The 24,507-nt window shown below is 32.8% G+C and overlaps 2 protein-coding genes across 2 annotated transcripts; one reads left to right on the top strand and one right to left on the bottom strand.

Annotated features, from left to right (window-relative positions):
• Positions 1–2,339: 2,339 nt before the first annotated feature.
• On the bottom strand, positions 2,340–2,786 carry LOC145127000 (uncharacterized). The gene has a single exon (XM_079062256.1). It carries the CDS (start codon positions 2,784–2,786, stop codon positions 2,340–2,342), a length of 447 nt encoding a protein of 148 aa, XP_078918382.1.
• Positions 2,787–6,273: 3,487 nt separating this feature from the next.
• Positions 6,274–12,572, top strand: LOC145126999 (uncharacterized). Its single transcript, XM_079062254.1, has 6 exons — positions 6,274–6,479; positions 9,876–10,087; positions 10,160–10,591; positions 10,673–10,795; positions 11,369–11,808; positions 11,913–12,572. The coding sequence occupies exons 1-6, from the start codon at positions 6,274–6,276 to the stop codon at positions 12,570–12,572; spliced, it is 2,073 nt and encodes a 690-aa protein (XP_078918380.1).
• The last annotated feature ends 11,935 nt before the right edge of the window (positions 12,573–24,507 follow it).

Below are 24,507 nucleotides of genomic sequence, written 5' to 3'. Positions count from 1 at the left end.
CCACAAGTGTACAAATGGTATAAAAGAAGAAAATTAACTAAATGAAGTCATTAACATTTCAAATTTTGTTTATTTTATTTAAGTTTCATCGGAAGACAGATTGGCAGCTGTTTTTGTAGTTAGTTTTACTACAGCAGGTAATGTGGTTTGCTGGTTTCAGTGTTAATTTAATTTACCAAGAATTTTTTTTTTTTTGTTGTTACAGATGATGGTGAAAGTGATGAAGAAGTTGTTCTTGTGAGTCAGAGTGGTACAGTCAACCGGATAAAAGTCAGGGATATTTCTATCCAGTCACGCTACGCAAGGTAACTAAGCGTCTCTGTTTTGTGTAATTTGACTTAATGAGGAAAAGGGTAAAATGGTCATTTACTCACGTTCAGACGGTTCATCCAGTCCATATGATATACACATAGACAAAAGAGTAAAATGGTAATCTACTCGCATTCAGACAGTTCATTCAGTCGATAAGTAAATACACAAAACAAGAAGGGTAAAATGGTGATTTACTCACATTAAGTCCATATGAATTAGACAAACAGAAGGGTATAGTGGTCATTTAACACAAATGTTCTAAAAAACATTATTAAGTTAAGTTGATGTTTGTAATGGTGTACCTGTCTCAGGGGAGTGATATTGATGAGGCTTGAGCATGCTGGGAAGATCCAATCAGCTTCATTGATATCGGCTGCAGAAATAGATGTGGAGGAGGAAGTTGAAGTTGAAGCTACTGTGGCATAAAAAATTTAACCATGAGTCCATGATTCATGGTTAGATCACGAGTGAAGTGATATCAGTTAACCATGGTTAGATTTTATTAGTGATGTCATATCTATGCATGAAGGAGACATGGGGAAAAGCTACTTAACTCAATTGGAAACTTGAAGCTCCTGTAAATTTCATGCAAAGGAGACATGGTTAGATTTTATTAGTGATTGTATTTCGTAGATTTTAAATTTTGTAAAATGCTGGCTTTTGGTGTAGAGTGATGTGTGCATTGGATTATTTTGGGAAGCAACAAAAGTATTAGTAAGTGAAATAAAGAATCATAAACTGGAAGAAACTGGATGCATTGATAACTTTGACAAATGTTGGACGGATATGCCCCTACTGGACTCACCTGCATCCAGCCCAAATGGCTCATTTGACCTCTTTCAGGGGTTTACTTATGTCAAGCCTGCAGTCTCTTTTCTTCACAGACAAAGCCCAGCATGCTAATGGTACTCTACTTATTTGTTCTAAAAAACTTGTATTTCTGATTTCAATTTTAGTGTTTTTAATTACAATTTTATTTGTGATATGCTTAGTCTCTATGGTTATTCATGGATAATTTAAATTTTCAATGCATGATTGTATGAAATTCGATCAAGACATAATTTTGAGTTTTTGACTAGTTCCGACTGTATTTTGTAAAATGTTATTCATATGGTTATTCAGGTCTTTATTTGTTTATTGTTGCATCCTTCTTTTCTTCTTATTACAACATCTAATTCTCAAACTATCATCTAATTCTCAATTAACCTGTTAAATTCAACTAGCATAAAAAAGATATAAAAATTCAGTGTCTATTCTTATATGAAGGCACCAAAAGATATAAAAAAACATAACAGAGTAGAAGGTACCTTGATAATCTCTACGCCACTTTCACCAGGAAAAAGAGGCTGTAAATGTCCAAAACTCATAAAGATCAGCAAAAGCTTTTTAAAAGTTGCAACTTTAAAAAATTATAAGCCACAAGAGCACACAGAGAAAAAAGGAACTGAAAGTTAAAATGATTCTAAAAGTAATTACAAAAATGGTCGATATGGTTTCTTATTTTTACTGTGTTTAGTTCCAGAATCAAAAGTTTTTCCACTTTAGTCCTTATTTCAAGGTTTCACATGATCACATCAATTATGGTCCCTGATTCCTAAAACTAAGAGAATATACAAAATAAAACTAAGAGAGATATACATGATTTTAGTTTGGTAAAATGGGCAACCCCATTCCTAACAGACATAATGAAGCTAAAGAAGATAATGGACAAAATTACCCCTCTTCACGGTAACGCTCATTGCCATCTCGACGATTCACGGACCCACGACCTCTTCCCCGGCCACGTCCAAAGCCATTCCGACTTGAGCCTCCGTTATCACAATGCTTACATACGTGCGGTTTTTCTTCACTAGCCAAAAGTAAACCGCCTTGAATGCCTTCGGTTTTCTCCGTCCCTTTTAAACGCTCCTCGTAAGCCTTTAGTCTTCCAACGGCTTCATCGAAAAGCATTGACTCCAAATCAAAACATTGCTCGATTGAAGCCACAATTTGGATAAATGACTTAGGCATTGAATCAAGCAATCTTTTCACCAAATCAACTTCTTCAGCTCGTAACCGAGAGATCTTGCTTTTGAGGCTAGACCAGTCAATTTTGACACAAACTCATCCACTGTTTCGCCATCATTCATACGCAAGCTTTCAAGCTCCCTCTTCAATGTTGCAAGCTGAGCCGCTCTCACCCGATCCACACCCAAATAGCGAGTCTTCAATCCATCCCACACCTGTTTTGGATCGGTGTAATCAGCCATTTGCAAGACCATGTCTTCCGGTATAGCTTGAAACAAGAAAGCAAGAGCTTGTTTCTTCTTCTTTGGATCCGAATCTTCATGCAATTGTCTCGGTTCCACTGTTTCCCATATACCATGAGCATCCATCATTGATTTGATTTTGACTGCCCACACCGGATAATTCGTCGAGGTCAAGATCGGAACTTGGTATGACATCGAACTTCCTTCTCTAGGTACCAAGGCCATTTTTTACTGTGAGTTGTGACAGCACCAACCTTTTCCGATCAAATCTGTCTTGAGACTCCTCTTCCACCAGTCAAGAAAACCAAACGCCTGTTTCTTCTGTTTTCTTTACCCGCAAACAAGCCAAACCAAAAACCCCACCCGTTCTGATTTTTTCTGCTTGTCTTTCCGCTTCTGGTTAGGCTTCTAGAACAGATTTGATCAAGGAAGGATGTTGCACCCTTTTTTTTGCAATCAAGAACCACTCAAACCCTCAACCGAGCCTGGGGCTCTGATACCAAATGTTGGTTGGAAAGCCTCAAATCTCACACTCTAAACTTTCATATATAATGAACTTGGAGAAGAGAACAAAAGACTTTCAAATATGAAGTATAAATGGTGTACTTTAAAGTTGCAGAAAAGGTAGACACTGAAGACTTCCTTTATTCATTAACTCTAAAGGCTTTAAATAGCCTACCGACTACAACGTGCAACACAAAAGTAGGAATAAAAGACTCCTATTTTTACTACACCTAAAGACCCACTCTCTAACGTATACCTCCTTGCAAATCGGTCAAAGGAGTATACCCATTCTAAACTAATAAAATCAATAACTAAAGACATAAAACTTAAACTAAATTTTCTTTATTCCAATACCCAACTGCATGTCACGTGAATATGGTAAATGAGCCAATTAATTCCAACAGCCACCTCCTAAATATGAAAGAGAATTGGGGAAAACCTAAAAATGTAAGGGTTTCTGAATCCTTAAATTCTCATGAACTGGAAGACAAACTATGATGAATCAAGCCCTAACTCAAGTTCTAATTCTAAGTGTCTATTCTTATATAGATGCAATCGATGGTAGACCTGAAACTAACTTGCAGATAATGAAGAAGGCATTTCATATGGCTACGAAACACAGTAACCAGAAAGTTTCAAGGTAAATTAAACCCTAACAAAGTATATTGTGAAATTGAACTAAAACTAACCTAAGAGGGATGAGATTTACCTGAATCGGAGGTTAACGAAGAATACTTTCAAATTTAAAGATATGGAGGTTGCCGGAATCGGGTGAGTAGCGTCGTCATCTGTTCGAACAGAGATGGTGAGATAAAGCAGAAGCTAATTTCACTTAGTCAAGAGTGATAAAGCTGGAGGGAAGTAAAGTTACACTGCCTTCGTGAAGATGGAACTGGGTGTGCCAATTTCAGCGAGAGAAAAAAGAAAACGTGCGCACCCCAAATAAAGTTTTCGTCGTCGTTCTCTCGCTAAACCCTAGCTAAGTTTCTGTCGTCGTTCTCTCGCTAAACCCTACCATATGGCACAATTTTTTATCCCTCGCTGAACCTAGCTAAGTGTCTTCATTTTTCGAGTGATTAGCGAGGAATAGTGGTGCATCGTTAAATACTTGCGAGATCCGTAGCTGATCCCTCGGTAAATCCTCACTAATATTCCATATATTAAATAAATAAAATAATTATCAAAAACATGGTAGATCTGTCGTATTTCCCTACCTATAAGTCTAAATTTTGCTAGAGAATAAATCTGTAGCAAAATCCGTAGGTCAAATATGTCGCCGCTAAAGGTATTAGCGGCGACCTGTCGCTGCTAAAGGGTCGTTGCTGTTGGTTCGTCGCTAATGCTCCATTGGTCGCCACTATTGCCTTCCGTCGCCAATAAAGGGTCGTTGCTGTTGGTTCGTCGCTAATGCTCCATTGGTCGCCGCTATTGCCTTCCGTCGCCACTAAATGTGTGTCGCTGCTAATACTATTTGTCGCCACTAAAGGTGTCGTCGCTATTTATATGTATTTTTATACATACAAATACACATACAAAATACATCTATACATACAAAAACACATACACATACATAATTCACATACAAAATACACATATACATATAAATGATCATAGAAAAACAAATATACATACAAATGCAAATACAAATACATATCCACATCTACAAACACAAAATACACATACACATACACATCAAAAATATCAAAATTTCGTCATGAACAGTGGTGGCGGCGGTAAACTCCGGCGAGAACGGTGGGGGATCTCAAAATTCCGACAACCAACACAAATTTAGTAGGGAGAAGACAAAAGGAAAAGAAAATAGGAAAAAATGGAAAGGAAGAAGGGTGAAATATAGAATAATTCGGTGAAGAAAGTGAAATATAGAAGAATTCGGATGAGATTGACAGTGGTGAGCAGAGAGAAGAGAGAAGAAACAGAAGATATCATATCCACATCTACAAACACAAAATACACATACACATACACATCTAAAATATCAAAATTTCGTCATGAACAGTGGTGGCGGCGGTAAACTCCGGCGAGAACGGTGGGGGATCTCAAAATTCCGACAACCAACACAAATTTAGTAGGGAGAAGAGAAAAGGAAAAGAAAATAGGAAAAAATGGAAAGGAAGAAGGGTGAAATATAGAATAATTCGGTGAAGAAAGTGAAATATAGAAGAATTCGGATGAGATTGACAGTGGTGAGCAGAGAGAAGAGAGAAGAAACAGAAGATCAGGGAAGAAATTGAAGACGAATCAGATCTTATTGTCGACGCTCTTTAGCGGCGACGCCTTTAGCGGCGACATATCGGAGGGAAAACAATTCGGGGTTTCCTACGTCGTTGGATCATCGCTTAAATCGACGGATGGGGTTGAAATGACGCGGATCGCCAGAACAGGCAATAGCGGCGACAGATAGCCTTTAGCGGCGACAAACCGGAGGGAAAACCACGTGGGGTTTTCTACGTCCTCCTAGTCGTTGGATCATTGCCTAAATCGACAGTTAGGGGTGAAATGACGCGGATCGCCAACATAAGCCTTTAGCGGTGACGAACACTTTTAGCGGCGACAAAAACGTGTTTGTTTGATGTCGCCGCTAAAAGTGTCCGTCGCTGCTAAAAGTGTCGCCGCTATTGCCTATTATTCTTGTGAGTAGTGTTTTTTAAGATTTAAAATTGAATACTCGAATTTTTTCAAGTTCATTGACAAGATTCCTGTAATTATTTAAAGACCTCTCAGTGTTGGAATATCGCTAGCGAAAAGAAAGAGTAATAAGTGAGTAAAGATAAAGCGGAGAGCACGCAATGCATGCATGCAAGTACTATGGAATATATCAAACGGATCTTGGTGTTATGAAATGATAAGTGATGTCCCTCAATTCCTTTATACTTTTAGTTGTTCTCTATCTTGGTGTGTTAGGTATAATATTAGTGCTGATTAGCGATTAGTTTCCAGGATTAGTTAAATATAGAGTGGTGTGCACGGGCTAAACTTTGTACTCTGTCTCCAATTCCCTGCTAGCTTTATTCTTTTCAATAAATGCTGCCATTAAAAAAATAAACAAATCGTATATATTAGTAATGCCCCTAATCTGTGTGGGAATATGTTTCGCTAAAAGAAAGTAAAAGGACAAAAGATAAAGCCGATAGTAGTTGATGCACGCATCGAATATAATAATTAGCCCTATATGCACTATATATAAACCATGAAGAAGCTCATCAACATGCAATTAACCCACACATATCTCTTCTCCATGCGAATGGCATTCCCATCAAACCCATCATCTTCTTCTTCTTCTTCTTCTGACGCCTCCTCATTATACCTAGATCCATTTCATGCAAATGTTTCTAACTTCGTTTCTGTGAAGCTTTCCAGTGAACGAAACTACCATCTATGGGAGAAGCAGATGGGGTGCCTCCTGAAGACTTACAATCTGCATGGGATTGTATGTGAACCAATTACCCAGACCTCATTACCCGATTTGACGGACTTGTCAAGGGTTGGATTTTTGGTTCGATTAGTGAAGAGCTACTTGACAATGTTGTCGAACTTGATTCAGCTAAAGCAGTTTGGGACCAACTAAAATATATCTACTGTCCAACTATAATGACTCCTCAAAAAGGATTCGCTTGTTATTTGAAACTCAATATTGCAACATTCTAACAATCAACATATGCACTTATAAGTTTGGTACTCATGATAGCCTGTTTCACATGCGTAGACTATTAAAATTACAATTTCCACATCATGAACAATTCGATGCATGTCGCATATATGCTTTTAATCACACTTGCATCATTGTTTATAAACAGACTATTACATAAAGCTTCTAGAACTTCGAGAGTGAGTAAAACAATTGCATAATATGCATAAGTTGGATTGTGTAGTAATGCATGTAATGCACGTATTTTACTTGATTTGTTAGTCCGTAGGCATAGTACTTCCTATAAGTTTTCTTTGTGAGTTTAAACCAAACTTGACTTTAACACCACAATGAATGCCTCTTTTGTCCAAATAAATAGTGATGGTAACATCTTCTTTTCATATAGTGAACACAATAAATAGCTACCGTAGCTTTGGTGGCGGTTTAGGTGTAAATAGAGGCTCCAACATCACTTCTAAATTCACTGGCGGACCTATGGGGTAGCACATGCTACCCCTCAAAATTTCACAAGTAATATAAAGTTTTGAAAAACAAAAATTGCAAGTAAAACTGTATAACTGTAGGGTACCCTTTTGTTTCTTCTTTCTTTTGAGTTGGGAATCAATATGATAAACCAACATACAAATAGTATAAAAGGTGTCTCACTTTTAAACATACATATGGCTCTTTATCTTCGGTGTAAAGATGATAACTGGTAGTAACTATTAAATTATATTCTTTAAATCATTATCCCTATTTAATTATTTTTGTTTTTTATCGTTTTATTTGCACCCTCAAAACTTTTTAACCAATATTAATTGTTTTTACTTTAGTATTTTTTTAATGGTATATTTTTAATATGTAAGCCATGCATTGTATTTTAATAAATTGATATCTATTTAGACCATAACACTAAGAAGAAAATAAATAGTTTGAGCTTGTAGTATTATCAATTATCTTTTAATAAAGTAAAATGATAATATATAATTTAAATTTGAGGACTATCAAATAAGTATGAATTTGTTATTTCTTAAAGTTAAAATAGAAAGTAAGTTAGATTTAACAGTGTATTTTTTATCTAAAAAATAAACAATATTTATATTCACAATATTTTACCCACATAAATATCGTTATTCATTCATTCACAACATAGTAATATAACATCCAAAACCGAAGTGTTTTCGGTTTTACTCATGAGTTTAAGAGGTTCATTTTTAGGTCTTATGTCAAAAAAAATATATGTTAACCCGTAAACTTTTTTTTTTCTTGACCGCTGGTTGTAATCTAACACAAATTGTGAGTGTTAGATAAATGCTTAGGTCATCCATAATGTGAGTTGTATGATAGTTTAATGGAATAAATGTGAATCTATATCTATATCTATCTATCTATATCTATATCTATATCTATATCTATATCTATATCTATATCTATATCTATATCTGTCTATCTATATGTATATCTATATCTATATCTATATCTATATCTATCTATATCTATATCTATATCTATATCTATATCTTTATATTTTATAAAGCTAGCATTTTTCCTTGAACCTCATGCATTTGAAACTCCCATGCATTTTTCCTTTCACCACATTCATTTGAAACTTTCATGAGTTTTCAATTTCTTTCTAATAATAATTATAAGTTGGTTAATAAGGTTAAATAAATATCAAACCTAAAGTGTAATTATATATAAACTAAATTCTAATATTAAAATAATATATTTACTTCTACTTATAAAGTTATGTTTTTAACCTTTAACATATTATACTTAATTTATTAGTTTTAATATATTGTTGGATATAAACGATTATCATTTTAAAGATACAATTTTGGAACAATTTGTATAAAATAGTTAAATTATTAATTTAAATATAACATTACAGGGTCAACTTAAATATAAATTTTAGTTTAACTTAAACAACCCAAAAAATATGTTGTAAATAGTTAAAAGTGATAAATTGTAATGTATTTCTAATAATGATTATAAGTTGGTTAATAAGGTTAAATAATATCAAACCTAAAGTATAATCATAGATAAACTAAATTTCAATTTTAAAATAATATCTTTACTTCTACTTATAAAGTTATGTCTTTAACTTTTAACATATTATACTTAATTTATTATATTTAAAATGTTGTTGTATGTAAACCATTATCAGTTTAAAGCTACAACTTTTGAACAGTTTAAACAAAATACTTAAATTGTTAATTTAAATATAACATTACAGTGTCAACTTAAATTTAAATTTCAGTTCCACTTAAAAAAAACAAAAAAAGATTTTGTAAATAGTTAAAAGTGATAAATACAAAACTAAATTGTAATATCAATTTAACTAAAATATTTCCTAAAGATATTTTTATAATCATTAAAAGTTTTCAAATAAGTAGCTTAAAATAACTTACAATAACAATAGTTAAAAATAACTATATACAAATGATTATATTGTTACCTTTAAAATCAAAAAACAATATTTGATGTTTTAAATAATTATAATGATAGAAATTAAAACATTAAGCAAATAAATTTTAAAAACTTTATTAACAATAACAATAACTATAAATAACATTAAACCATATATTATATTTAATTTTATTTTACGTGTATCTCGCGGGTAGAAGTCATTCAAACGATTGAGATAATACAGTTATAATAGATGTATATATTATTATATAATTCAAAATAATCAATATTTTATATCAATTTAGTATACGAATTATTATATCAAATTTAACAACAACATTATTGTTATATTTAAAAAAAACATATATTTGTAAAGACTTCAACTATATACGTATTTCTGCGCAACGCGCGGGTATTCGCCTAGTATAATATAGAGGAGAGAGAGTGTGGAGTTGAATGACCATTGAACGGTGCAATGGAATTGTAATTGAAAATATATGAATTTTTTATGAATTAAAGTGAATGTTTAAATTCTCTTCCCTAGTTGGCAATCTATCCAACTCTCCATGAGTTTAATCAATTTGAGATGGCCTTAGATTGAGTATTTGGGGTCTGTTTTTCTTTGTAAGAGTAGAGTGCAAGTGTTGTTCTTATTTTCTAGTTCCGAATAAAAGAACCATTCAACCAAACAACATAGTCATTTAATTGAGATTTATAAACGGCACCCGTATTCATTTCAAAACCAAAATAAAAAGGAAATCGGAAACAAAAGATATAGATAAACGTTCAACTGATAGAGTAAGAGAAGAAATAGATATTGTTTCAGAAGAGACAACGACTGGAGATAGAGGCGTGGTTCCAACAGAAGCAGAAGGGTCGAGAATAAAAACAGAATTCAAGGGCAAAGTAGCAAATTATAAAAACAAGATAATGGAGGCTTTTGGGGGAAAATCAACAGAAAGAAAAGGTGAGCTATAAAAAACAGAACGCAACAGTCAGTTGTGTAAAGATATTGAGGAATGGAGATGGGATGATGTAGAATCCATGATAAAAAAAGACAAGCACGTGATCACAGAGCCAATCAACAGCGATGGCGACACTGTACTTCATATAATGGTTGCGATCGATATCAATTATTTTGTCAATGAGATGTTATCATTAATCGAAGATGCAAAATCATTACCTGAAATGAAAAATAAAAATGGAAGCACAGCCCTTCACATTGCTGCAATGGTTGGCAATACACGTGCAGCAAAGCTCTTGATTAAAAAAAACAAAGATTTGCTGGAAACACAAGACCTTAAACTTGAAAGACCTTTGCATAAAGCTTTTGAAAATATGCATCTTTCTACCGTTGAATACTTGTTGAAAGCAGCCAATGATGATCGAAAAACTAAGAAAACGTCTACCCCTTTAGATATAAGGAAAGGCATCAACCTTCTAGTTAATGCTGTTTCTGCAAAGAAGTATGGTGAGTAGCGTAGCCAAAATATATCACATAAATACAACGATCATAAGACTTGCTGATTTGAACATACATGCCTGCATGCAGATTTAGCAAAGGAGTTGATCAAAAACTATCCTGAATTTGCTGCAACAGACGATGATGTACTGATGGCAATAGCTAAGACCTTTCCAAGTGGGCTAGACTATTGGGAAACACTTATATATCCAAGTAAGTTTGTGATATCCAGGAGATATGTAGATATTTTAATTTGTTATTCGTTTTTAAGTTTCCCTTTCCTCCTAAGGATGCATGATTAAATATGGTTTTTCTCTTTCAGGTCCAGAGTACAACTATAAGACCATAGTCAGGAGAGCTAAGCTCTTGTTTTATTTATTAGAAGGTTTCTGCAGAATCATATGGGTTACACCTAACAATATTACAAGTATTTTGCGACACGTAGCGTTCCTCATAAAAACCAGTGAGCTTTAGATCAACGATTATATATATATATATATATATATATATATATATATATATATATATATATATATATATATATATATCGATCGTATTTGTCTAATAAAAATTTGTGCTTTTGCAGTTCCATTAGGGGTACTCTCATGGATCTTAAACTTCATTCTCCTCCTCATAAGGATGGTTTATTTACCATTCTTTATGTTTTATTTTTCCTTGTGGAAGGTTTCAAAAACACTAAGTAAGAGGATATATGAAGTTGATTGAGATATAATTTAGGCAATAAATTTGATATGTTTTAAATAATTATTTTTTAACTTGCCGCAGTTGCACCCATTGGCAATATCGAGAAGAAATACAAGGAACCCCAAGAAGCAGAAGAAGTTCTAAAATTGGTATGTAATGAAATAAACAAGAAGTTGGAGTTCCCTGATGCTCATTCACGCTATTACACCAATCCATTTCTCGAAGCCGCACGTCAAAACGCTTATCAGGTTGTTAATGAGATTTTAAAGAGATCCCCTAAATCAATTCGGTATACAGATAAAAGCGGGTATGACATCATACAGTTATCCGTAATACACCTTTCAGAAAAGATCTACGAGCTTATCTATGAACTTGGGAGGGCTAGGAAATTCTATAAAATGGTGGAAGATTCTTCTAAGAACAATATGTTACACTTGGTGGGAAGATTAGCTCCTTGGCATAAACTAAAGCTTCGCACTGGTGCAGCATTACAACTACAAAGAGTGCTTCAATGGCGTGAGGTACGCTTATCCTTAAATAATGAATTCTAGCTAGCTAGGGAATTATTGTCTTTGCTGTTAATTTATTGGTATATGTAATTAAACGAGTTGAATTAATTCCATAGAAAGTGAAGATGATGGTATCTCCGGCATACCATACTAAAGAAAACATTTTTAATGAGACACCGGATTTGGTATTCACAAACGAACACAAAAACTTGATGTCGGAAGCAGAAACGTGGATGAAAACCGTAGCAGAATCATGCAACATCACTGCAGCGCTGATTACCACAATTGTATTTGCGGCAGCAATTACAGTACCAGGTGGAAACCATCAAGATAATGGCTTCCCCATGTTTGCAGGACAGATTCCCTTCATGATCTTTGGTGTATCGGTTGCAATCTCACTATTTGCATCGAGTACAGCATTACTAATGTTCCAGTCCATCCTCACTGGCCGATTTTCTGAGCAAGATTTTCTTGTAAGTTTGCCGAGACGATTGATTATTGGTCTTTGCACCTTAATGATATCAACAACTACCATGATGGTGGCCTTCAGCGCAACCTTGTTACTTGTATTTTGTCATGGAAAACGTTGGTTGCTTGCTCCGACATGTGCATTAGCTTTCCTCCCGATTGCATCTTTTATCACTGTTCAAATCCCCCTGATGGTAGATCTATTTCGGTCAACATATGGGCAGATCGAGTATATCTTTGAAAAGTATAACCTCGAAAACGGCATTACATTTAATTTGAATGACATCCGCCTGTTTTTTAGCGAGTGATAATAAGTGCACATCTTGGAATCATGTACTTTACTGCAGTTTCTCCAAAGATATGTTGGGTAAAACAATCATAATTTGTTTCCTATGTCATTGTGAGAACAAGAACTACATTCCTGTTTGATATAAATAAGTATTGTCATATATTGAGTTTCCTATGTTATTCTGAGAACACGTATCTTCACATCTTGAATTTGTTGTTGGGTCTATTTTTTTTTTTCTTTTTTCATGTGCTAATGTGCTTCTATATACAAAGGATATTTGAGTATCCATGTGTGAACATTTTTTTTTCATTCAGTATATGTCTAGTTAAACCATTACATTTTACATTCAATATATATCTAATTATATCATTTAAGAAACTGCTAGAAAACTTGTTTTTATTTTTCCTAAGAAGATTTTGAGGAAAAAGTGGATCGAAAATCCAACCCAATATAACACTAGGTGACTTTAGAAGTAGTTTAATTAGTAGTTGCCGTTGGAGGGGAGCCTATCCCTTAATCTCTCTCTCTCATCGTGTGATTTGTTAGCCTTTTTTTTAAGTTTTTTTTAATATTTATTAAATTATATACCTAATAAAAATTATAAAAAATATATACTTGTATGAAATATATTAAAAAAAAAAACAAAAACAAAAGTTAGTTACAGGTAATGAAAGGTGGTCATTTGGTGCATTTTGGTGAGTGAAAGAAGAATAAGAAGAAAGCTGGTCTAACACTAAAAAAATGAACGATCTTTCCATACATACCTTATGCTTTTATATGTTTAAAAAAATATAAATTCCCTTGGGAATTTGTTTGGAAATTACCAACCTTTTTCTCGACAAAAATAGTTCTAATAATAAATATTTACATAATTAATATTACTTTTATCATATAACTATTATTTTCTTCTGTTTAATCTTGTTATATCTATTGTGATTGTATTCATAGTTTTCTTCTTATTTTTTTATTATTGTTCATTATTATTAGTATGTTTATGATTGATTATTATTCTTCTTATAGGTATTATACTTATATTCATTATCAACATTAAAATTATTTGTATTATTATCTTTATTATATTTTTGATTGTGTACATGTACGTATGTATATAGTATATATAACTTGATGAAGTAATTATATTTTATGTATAATAAACTTGTTAAAAATATTGAACGAAAAATGATGTTTAAACCTCAAAGTAGCAAAGACTTAATTTCGTTCGTCAGTATCGACAACATTCTAACATGCATTCTAACATATTAGTGACACATTTGACGTTGGATGGGAATGCATTGAACTTTTTGACCATTTTCTGAGAAAACCTGGCTGAAAGCATATGGTACACCATCGGAACATGTGTGTGTGAATTATATATGTATTAAATGTGTATTTGTATATGTATTAGGGTTGAACATGGTTCTATTTTGGGGTAAAACTAAACGCAAACTGACAAGTAGAGCATTGTAACTAAAAGACCCCATCAGTTTTAAACTTAGCTCTAATAGAACACCAAATGAAAGAAAAAAGAAATTATATCATCCAAAATAAGGCTTTTCTTTGGTTGATCCTTAACAAAAATGACCTTATTTATAAACTACCAAAGATACCACCAAGTAACAAAAAAACGCTCCTCCAAGAACTTCTTTAGCCTACTTCAGAAGTCTAACATTACTAAACCAACCCATCCAATCAACATATGACACAAAAGAATAAGTTTGTAACCCTCACCGGTTAAAATTTTAGCCAACACCGACTTTACAACCAAACACTTAATAACAAATGATTGGTTGATTCCATACCAACATCACAAACATGACACAATATTGAAGGGATATCCAAACCTTTTAGGGACATATTTTCTCTCTTAGGCAAAATATCCATGAACATTTTCCAACAAAAAACTTCCACCTTATTAGGAACTAGTTTGACCCATCTTGTGGTAGTAGAGTTCGTTCTCAGAGTAACCAAATCCACCAAATTTCGAGCAAAAGAGGCAGAGTAAACTCATGAAGAATCTAAATCCTAAAACCAACAATCTGGCACATCATTAAGAGAGCCCATAGTACGAAGCTCAAAGAACAACGAGGTAGGCTAACTCTCGGCTCCATCAATGGGAGAATGTTGAAATGACTCCATCCAAGAAGGATTATGACACTTAGCCGCACAAAAACATCTTTGTTAATATCTAAAAGAAATAAACAAGGGAACTAGTTTTTAAGAAATAATTCCCCCAACCATACATCATACTAAAAGCGAGTATTATCACCATTACCAATAAGCTTTTTACAACTATCAAAAAGATTAATACCTTTATCCAGTAAATAATAAGTAGCCTAAATAATATCAATCCAACCTGATTTCCGATGAGGAAGAATAACACGGTCTAAAAGAGCACTATCACCATGAATCGCTCTCACAAAACGAGCCCATAACAAAATCGGGTTAGATCTAAAATGCCACACCTATTTAAAGAGTAAGGATCTATTTAAAGCAAAGAAACTTCCAACTCCCAAACCACCTACCTACTTCGCAACTAGCACCTTATCCCATGCAATCCAAATAATCTTTTTGTCATCTTTATCTATACCGTGGATAAAAGCACTCCTCAACTTTTCCAACATAGCAAGAACACATGTCGAAACTTTGAAAAACGACATATAGAAAGTAACAATGGAACCTAAACTGATTTAGGCAATGTAAGGAGACCTCCCACCAAAAAAGAGTTATATTTCCATTAAGAGAGTCTTGCAATCATCTTCTGAACCACTAGATCCCAAGAATGAAGTATGGACATGCATGCTCCATTCATAGACCCAAGATACACAAATAGAGTTTTTAAAGCAGCACAACCAACTGACGAGGCCACCAACTCGACTTCATAAAAAGGAACACAAAATCCAAAAATATGAGATTTTTGAACATTAATTTGTAGACCTGACGCCATAATAAACATTGTAAAATAGAAAAAATGTTTGAAAATTTTTGATTTTTCTATTTGCCTATAAAAATTGTCTCATGTGCATAAAAAAGATGGGAAATCCACAATAAAGAATCAACCTTGAGACCCAACTTGCTCCATATCCTAGGAGAACAGAATATGCAAGGACTCCATCACAAAAAAAGGACAAAGGGGATCTCCTTGTCGTAACCCTTTAAAAAATTGAAACTCATTAGGAGGACTACCATTAACCAATACCGAACCTATAGAAGAAAATAAACAACCTCTAATCCAACCCCTCTACTTACAACCAAAACCAAACTTATCAAGCATATCATCTAGATAATCTCATCTCACCAAATCATACACCTTTTCAAAATCAACTATGAATATCATAGCCTTATTCTTCTTTAACTTATACCAAGATAAAATTGCATTCAGAATCAAAGGACCATTTTAAATTTGACGACTGGAAACAAAAGTTTACTGTTCTTCACTAACCAAATCACTAATCACCAAACTTAGACGGTTAGCTAAAATCATGGCTACAAATCTTATATCAACAACCTATTAAAATAATAGGTCAAAAGGCCTTGAAAGATTTAGCATTAGATATTTTCAGAATTAGGACAATAAATAAGGGATTACAACCTCTCGAAAAAATTCAAGAATTAAAAAACTCTTGCACTACAGCTACTACCGAAGACTCCACCAAACTCCAATATCTTCTAAAAAATGTAAAACCATTAGGCCCAGGAGACGTATTCGAGCTACAATCCTAAACTGTCTGTTTAATTTGAACACTCATAAACTCACCTTCCAAAACTGAGAGATGCTCCAAGGAGATGGAAGAAGGAAAGACAAGATTAACCTGAATCATAAATGAAGAAGGTGCAAAAAACGTTTCAGAAAAATGTGAAAAAATATTCTTTTGACCAAGTTAAGGACTTCATTCCGGTCACCATCAGAGAACACACCTCTAATCTTTCTTTGACTTCTCTTTTTATTAATAATACTATTAAAATATCTAGTATTTTCATCACCTTCTATCAACCACTGAACTTTAGCTCGCAGAGATAAATCCATAGCCTCCATCTTTTGCAAATCAAGAAGAGCTTTTGAAAGAGAAGCTCTAGATTGTACCAAATCCTGATTACGCTCCCTTGTATCAATTTTTTATATATAACCTTTGTTATTAAAACTTCATTAAAAACATTACATATAACTTTTAACAAATATGATCATTAATCTCATCAATACAAATATTAGATATTATAAAAATTAATTAAATTAAAAAGTAAATATATAACTATTTAAGATGTGTATAAATAAGTAATAAACATATAACTCACATGCACTACAAGAAATCATGGTTTAGCGGCGACACAATTACCGGCGACATTGGGTTTTAGCGGCGACGCAACCATTTGTCGCCGCTAAAAGCTTGTGTCGCCGCTAATTGTGTCGTTGCTAAAGGCTTTTCACCCGAATCCACGTTATCCCCTTATGATAGACCTCAGTCGTTCGATCGAGTATCTAATCCAACGGTTGGGGCCTCTTATCCGCACAAAATCAATACCGGCGACATTGTATTGCTGCAAAAGGTCAAATATGCCGCTGTTAATTGTGGTATAAAAAAAGGTGCGGTGGCCTTCCCTCCAGATAGTCACTGCTGTTAACATTAGTTTCCGGTAAATCCTTTATGGTTGCCGCTAAAAGCGTCGCCGCTAAAGGCGTGCGCAGATAAAGAAAAAACGATGCATTCTTACCTTTTCCTTCCTGTGTTCGATCAATGATGCATTATGGTTCCTTCTTGCCCCATTTTCTGTGAGTTATCGTCGATTCCAACAAAAAATCTCCCTAACATTGTGAGATTAGGGATCAAAGGTCTTTAGGGCTTCAATTAAACGGGTTTAACTCAGGAAAACAACAAATTACTAGCTCCATCTCGGGTAAAAAGGTAACTTCAAGTTTTTATATCTCTTTGTCTTTCTCTTTTAACATCGATTTCTAGCTCCATTTGATGATTAATTGCAAATTATTTTTCAATTTTAGTGTTTTTGGTCATTTTGTCTTTGGGTTTACCAAGGTTGCAGAAATCGCTCGACGGTAGCTCGACGGTAGACTAGGGTCAAGCGATTAATCGGTTAGGAGGGGATTAATCGGGGACCATTAATTATTAAAAAAGTATTAAAAATTAATAAGTATAACGTTAATACTAAGAATAAAAGTATAAAAGTTAACAAATAATAAATATGTAATACATATTTTATTTTTCTTTTCAGTTTCGATATTTCTTCTCTTAAGCATTTACTCAAACACTTGGCATGCTATATTGATTCTCATGAATGTCACAAACACCATAAGGACTATGTAATCCATATCGATCAGTCGATCACATTTATCCATTTATGCACTCTAATAAAGATCCAATATTTGCCTTCTTTTGTTCCAAATGAGCCGCCAAATGTCACAAACACCATTCAGATTCAAAATCATTTGGAAGTCTAAGGGTACCCTTTGGAATCAAACCCATTTGTGTATTCACCTATTGAAGGATCAGTATCAGTTTTCCATCTTATAAGGTTCTTATTTATTCCTCTTACAAAATCAATCTCAAATTTCATACTTGGAAGAAACGTATTTCTTGTTGAGTATTGATATTGGTGGTCGATGGTGGAAATAACACGAAAGAGGGAGAGGCGGTTGTTATAGAGGTGTTCTCGGTGGATTGTTGCATGTATGAGAATTGAAGATGAAGACAAGAGAGAGTTGAAGAAGAAGACAAAGGTGATTGCTATGGAGGTGTTCTCGATTTCCTATTACCTACATACACATATTGTGGGGAAAAAAGAGATGCAAAGAAGCTATGAAAGTATATGTGTGTGATATATGTATGTACCTGATTTATGTGTGTTCGGTGTATATGTGATATATGAATGCGAAATTTGTGTATTTAGTATAAGTAGGATGTTATTATCTATATATGTGAAAGTATATGTGTATTTGGTAAAAGTAGGATGTTATTATGTATATATGTGAATGTATGTGTATTTGGTGTATATGTGGTATATGTATGTGAAAGTATGTGTATTTGATGATGTTATGTATTATCTGAAAGTATGTGGTTTTGGTATAAGTAGGATGCTATAATTGAAAAAAAAACAAAAATAAAATTTTATAAAATTGTTTAAAATACTAAAATACTATGTTATAATTATATATATATATATATATATATATGACGGGAAAAAGGTAATCGCTAAACATATACCAAATGATTAATTTCGATTTATTTAATATAAATGTTTTTTATAAACGTGTGGAAAAAATCGTTGGATCTTTGACCTTTTTATTTAATACTTACAACTTCTGCCTCAACTTCTGCCTGTATAAATTACAAGTAATTGTAATTAAAATTAATTAAAAAAGCTCATAAATAAAAAAATTTAAATTTAATTTGTTTTTTAAAATTGTAATATCTACTTTTTTGAGTCAACATGTTTATTTTTAAAACAAAAGTTAGAAATTGTTATATTTTCATGTCTTTTTTAGTATTTAAAATTTTTATTTGCAGCATATTTATACAATGGTATAAATACAAGATATATATTTTTTTCAATCTTGACGGTAAAAAAGAACAACACAACAACATAATATAATTGTTTAAAGTACAATGCTATAATTGAAAAAAAACAAAAAAATGTTATAAATAAAAAATATATATAAAAAGGTACAATAGTAAAAAATGTTTTTTATGGATATACCAAATTATAGAGTTGAGGTATACACATGATTATTCAACTGTACTATTTCGTTGCAAGTGTTTTGATACTCGAACAAGAGTTATTTCTACTATTTCGTTGCAAGTGTTTTGATACTCGAACAAGAGTTATTTCTAGTGATAATTTCACCAGTATCGACACACGACGCGAAGCATACAAAGATGATCAACTCATATATGCTTTACAAGCCAAACAAGTGTTTTACATCAGAGAGCCAAACAATAACCATCTATTTGGTGTGAAGCATGTTAATCATCGAAGTATTTAGGATCTACCATCGAACGATGATCGCGTCCAACTTGTTTACAATGACTCTGTCCAAAATGTTGACAATGGCTCACACGAAAATGTTGACAATGTTGATGTACTTCAAAATATATCTCTTCATCCGATGCTCCATTTTTTATCGATTTCAGCATGTGCTTTTAAAACATTCATAGAGTCGTTGTTGATGTAGAAAGTGCAACTGCAGTTCCTCCGCCAACTAGTAGAGTCAATGATGTTTCTGATTGCGAGACTGATCACGATGAGACCGGTTTTCATTATGATACCGAAGAAGACACTGAAGGATATGAGGAAGATCCTGATTATAATAGTTCTATTGTAATTCATGTTTGTAATATGAACTTTATTTGGATTCCTATGTAGATGTTTATTTCTATGTAATGTATGATTAAATAGAAATGTTTATTCCTCTTTAAATGTTTATTTCTACGTAGTGTGTATTTGTAATAAAAATTGTATCTGTAGATCTTATATTTTTTAGGAAATGATGTCAATATGGCTTTTGTTTGTGTATACCATGGCTGCTGTTATGGGCCGCAGACACGGGGGTGATGGAGTTGAGGACCTATATTTCCCAGGTGGTAGAGGTGTTGGTCATCATGAGCAGGACCGTAAGTCTTATTATGAATTTTTATTTACTATTTTTATTTAGTTATTATAAATTAAATATCGTTTCTAATAATTTTTAATTATATTTGCAGTTGAGCAATGTGTACGTAGGAAAGTCCGAGACAAAGCCAAAAATATAAAGCTTGAAAGAGCGCTCTTACAGAATAAGGGCAAGCCGATTACCATGGAATATGATAGGAATATGACATATGATCCTGTGGGAGAGCCGAAAGAGATGTTTTCACTAGAAGTTGGAAAAACAATGTGGCAGATAGTCCCTTTTGATAAATGGACTTGGAAAAAAGTTTCCCCTGCAATAAAAGACACAGTAATACAACATTTAGGGATAAATTATTTATTTAAAAATATCTATATGGTTAATTGTGACTGGTTTTTACTTGGTTAACTTTTTTTTTGTACACAAAGTTTGATTTGGATCAGAGAGTTTTCAAGTAGCTTTGTTAAAAGGTTATCGAGACCGTAAAGCTAATGCAAAAAACTATTTTATGGAAGTCAGAGGGTATCATGATATCCCGAGAGCATTAGCCAACCCTCTAGATGTCACACCCCGCTAAAGCGGAAACGCAAGATATGACAGCGATAACGGTTTCATTGCAAAAGATAAAGATACATCACCATAGCAATATTCAAAAGTTTACAACCCATAGCTTAATAGAAACAAGTACACGTTTTTCCAAAATAACATTGTTCAAAATATAACTTCATAAATAACTTCAACACGATGCAGCATGCTCTATGATGATGAATCTTTATATCCACTTACTAATTATTTCCTGAAAAAGCATGTAAAACGAGCGTCAACTATGAAAATAGTTGGTGAGTTCACAAGTTTATAAAATCAAGATTTGGAATAAGGCTTTTCATAAATACAAGTACATTGCTTTAATGAGAAACAAAGTTGATTGCTATTATTGATAACAAGTTTATTGCTATAACGAGAAACGAGTTTGTATGTGTATGAGCAAACAATGAGTCTCAACCAAACCTACGACTGAAGCCCTATCAAGATCTATGCTTATCGTTCCATAGATGAATATGGTATCATGCACTCCAGCAATAGGGCGAGTGAGGAGTTGTCAATTCCTAATAGCGCTATCCATAATGACCATTGGCTCAAAGAGTTAATGGTTAGAGATAAGGGAAGGGCCTTAGTACGATAAGTTCTCATGTTCCGTGTTGCATAGACATACATAGAGAGACATAGCAATAAAATAGCAATCATGTTTGATACAAATCAATTTAAATACAACATTCAAATAATAGTTTTTCGGGACATGCTTTTCCACCCCAAAACATAAAAAAAACTAAAAATAGGGGAGTGCGTGAATACTCACAATGTTTCGAGTAGGTACAAGTGGTGCCTCGGAATACACCAACGTCTTAATACCGGGATCCTACGACATCAAACACACACTAGTGAGTTTCCATGTCGAAACCTAATGCTAATATACTAAACTCTACATATAGTGAAATGCCAATTTTATGTTTTAATATTGGATTTTATATTAATTGGTTACAACTTTTCTGAAATGATGAAATTCTAATAGTCATGCAATTAATACTATTTGGGATATTAATTTTCCAGATTTAGTAATATAAATTTGAGGGTATTTCAACACATTTAAAGGTGTTTTAAATTCCTAAAAATGTAAAATATTATCAAACAGTTTCCAAAAATGTTCAAACCTTGTATTTTCATTCTAAATACAATAGAGGTTTTCCAGAAAATTTTCCTTGAATTTTTGATATGATTAACTATTTTTCTAAATTTTTTAAGCCTTCATAACAACATAAATTCATGAAAAATAGTATTAAAAGCATAAAAATTCCCAAAATTTTTATAATACTGCCATTAGACATACTTGAGCTGGGAAAAAATATAAAAATGGATTTCTAAACTGTTTAACCCAATTTTATGATTTTTGTGCATTTATTCTAATAAAAATTGAAATAAATAGAAAACAGTTTCCAAAATTACCCAAACGTTTTCTGTTACTGTTATTAAGCATTATTAAACTAGGAAAAATATAAAAATTGATTTCCAACTGTTTAACCCAAATTTTATGATTTTTGAGCATTTATTCTAATAAAAATTGAAATAAATAGAAAACAGCTTCCAAAATTACCCAAAATTTTTGTAACACTGTTATTATACATATAGAAACTGTGAAAAATATAAAAGATATTTTTCAGTTGGTGTTTCTATTTTTCTTTGTTTCATCCTCTTAAATAATCATTAATTAGAGAATAAATAATAAACAGTTAAAGTAAATTCCCAAAAAATTTTGTAACATCATTTACAGTGTAAATAACCTGGGAAAAATACCAAAGGTGGTTTTCATATTGTATAATCCGGTTTTGGGTATTTAAGTGTATTTAAGTATATTTAAGTGTATTTAACCTTAGAAAATAGGAGAAAAATAGTATACAGAAGAGAAAAATCATCAAAATTTTATGTAGCCTCCTAATATACGACAAGGTGTTCTGGTAAATTTTCATGAATTTTGGATGAGCAGAACTAGTTTTTCTATTTTTAGGCCATTATAAATACAAAAATTGGGGAAAAATAGAAATGCATGATGAAAAATTCTGAAATTATATTTCTGAGTCTCCCACCTCTGGTAAGAGCTGCGAAAATTGTTAGATACAATTTTCACACTCTCTAAAGTGGTTTTGCGATTTATTGGAACCAAACAAAAAGAAAATCAAAAGTCATACTAAACAGAAACATAAATCGATGAAACTTAATGAGAGCTCATTATTCACCATAGGGGTCATCCACGAATTTATTCAGGATTTATAGACCTCTGCAAGTATTTTATGTGATTTATGCCCTTGTTTTCTTGTAACAATTTTAATAAATCAAGGAAATGATAAAAACTCTTGGGATTTTCCAGATGTTCATATTACCTTAATGGGAATCTGGAAAATTTTTTATTTTGAACAGAAAAGAACTTTTAGATATTTTTATAGACAAAATCATTTACATGCACTATTAACAATGTACTTTGATCATCAAGCTCTTTAGCTTGGTGTTCATCACATGCATCACGGTTTGAAGACCATGCATGGACATATGTTTGTCATAGTGATGTTTTTAAAGGAAATACTTGAATGCATAAGGTGTATGAGCCTTTAAAACTTGTAAAAATTCGAACTTTAGTGTTTGACATAGGTTTTGGTCCTTGGATTTCACCATTAAACAACATGCATGTTGTTCTTGGGTGAAACCCTACCACCATCATCATCAAACTCGACATTCATGAACATGTTCATGAATGTTCATAAAGAATGGTGTAGAAGGAAGAGAAGTACAAGAAAACCCTTTAAAACAAGAAGGAAAAGTAAGGGAAAATGAAGGATTTTCGTGAATACCTTGAAGAACAACCTTAGAAGATGAAGATTTGAGTGTGGAGAGGTGTTCTTGGCTGATGATTTCCGTGGGTTTGGAGAGAGGAAGAGAGAGTTTGAGTGTTGTAAAGAGTGGAGTGAGAGAGAGAGTGAAGGGGAAGTTGAAGTGTAAGAGAGGGATAAAATGATTAAGATTTTTGGGGAAAAGAGAGCATGGGAGAGAGTATGGACGAAATTTATGAGTATAAGAGAGGTCCTCTCTCTCCTAATTCACATTTATATAATTTCCTCTTAATTTTTATAAAACCCTAACTTTTATAAAAAGGCTTCTTTATTTAATTATTGATTTATTAAAAATCTTTGTTTTTAACTAATAAATTATGATTAATGTTTGATAATTAAATTTTTATGTCTTTCATTATATCCCATAACTTAATTATTTAAATTTGATATAATGAGGTTCATAACAAATCTTATAGGGTTTTTAGGTTTTAAAGTTTATAAATTTGGATTTTTGGGTTCTTTAGGGCTTTTGGAACTTTGTTAGATATTTACCATCATAATGAAATGAAATTAGAAAATTTTAATTTATTTTTAAGGTTTTGATACTCTTTTTCAATTGTAACAAATGTTTGGAGTTTATTCTAATTTGGATATCAGCATTTCCTACAGTAGCTAAACAACTTACTAGAATCGTAAGAGTCAAGTATATTAGTCCTAGATTTTAGTTGGATCCTAGTTCATGTAAGATTTTGACCTAATTTATACTACTAGGCCATGGCATGTTGTGCATGTATGGTTTTTATAAAAAGATGCATGAGTCCGAGAATGACCTGAATTTGACAGTTGTCACAGTATCCCCCACTCAAAAAGAATTTCGTCCCGAAATTCATTCTATGTCATCGTTTGTCATCGCATGGGAAAAGTTGTGGATACTTTTCCTTCATGAAGTCCTCACGCTCCCA

This window comes from Lactuca virosa, chromosome 7 (genome assembly GCF_052849685.1).
Source record: "Lactuca virosa cultivar CGN04683 chromosome 7, Lactuca_virosa_CGN04683_v6, whole genome shotgun sequence".
Classification (NCBI taxonomy): domain Eukaryota; kingdom Viridiplantae; phylum Streptophyta; class Magnoliopsida; order Asterales; family Asteraceae; genus Lactuca; species Lactuca virosa.
The sequence above is the reverse complement of the archived record's forward strand: the minus strand, read 5'-3'. Positions and strand labels throughout refer to the sequence as shown.

What these genes read in the sequence shown, in the direction of transcription:
- LOC145127000 (XM_079062256.1), bottom strand. Translation starts at nt 2,786, where the DNA reads ATGGCCTTGGTACCTAGAGAAGGAAGTTCGATGTCATACCAAGTTCCG.
- LOC145126999 (XM_079062254.1), top strand. Translation starts at nt 6,274, where the DNA reads ATGAAGAAGCTCATCAACATGCAATTAACCCACACATATCTCTTCTCC. An exon ending in TGTTTCTGCAAAGAAGTATG is followed by an intron (nt 10,592 to 10,672) that starts GTGAGTAGCGTA and finishes GCCTGCATGCAG; the next exon opens with ATTTAGCAAAGGAGTTGATC. An exon ending in GAGTGCTTCAATGGCGTGAG is followed by an intron (nt 11,809 to 11,912) that starts GTACGCTTATCC and finishes TTAATTCCATAG; the next exon opens with AAAGTGAAGATGATGGTATC.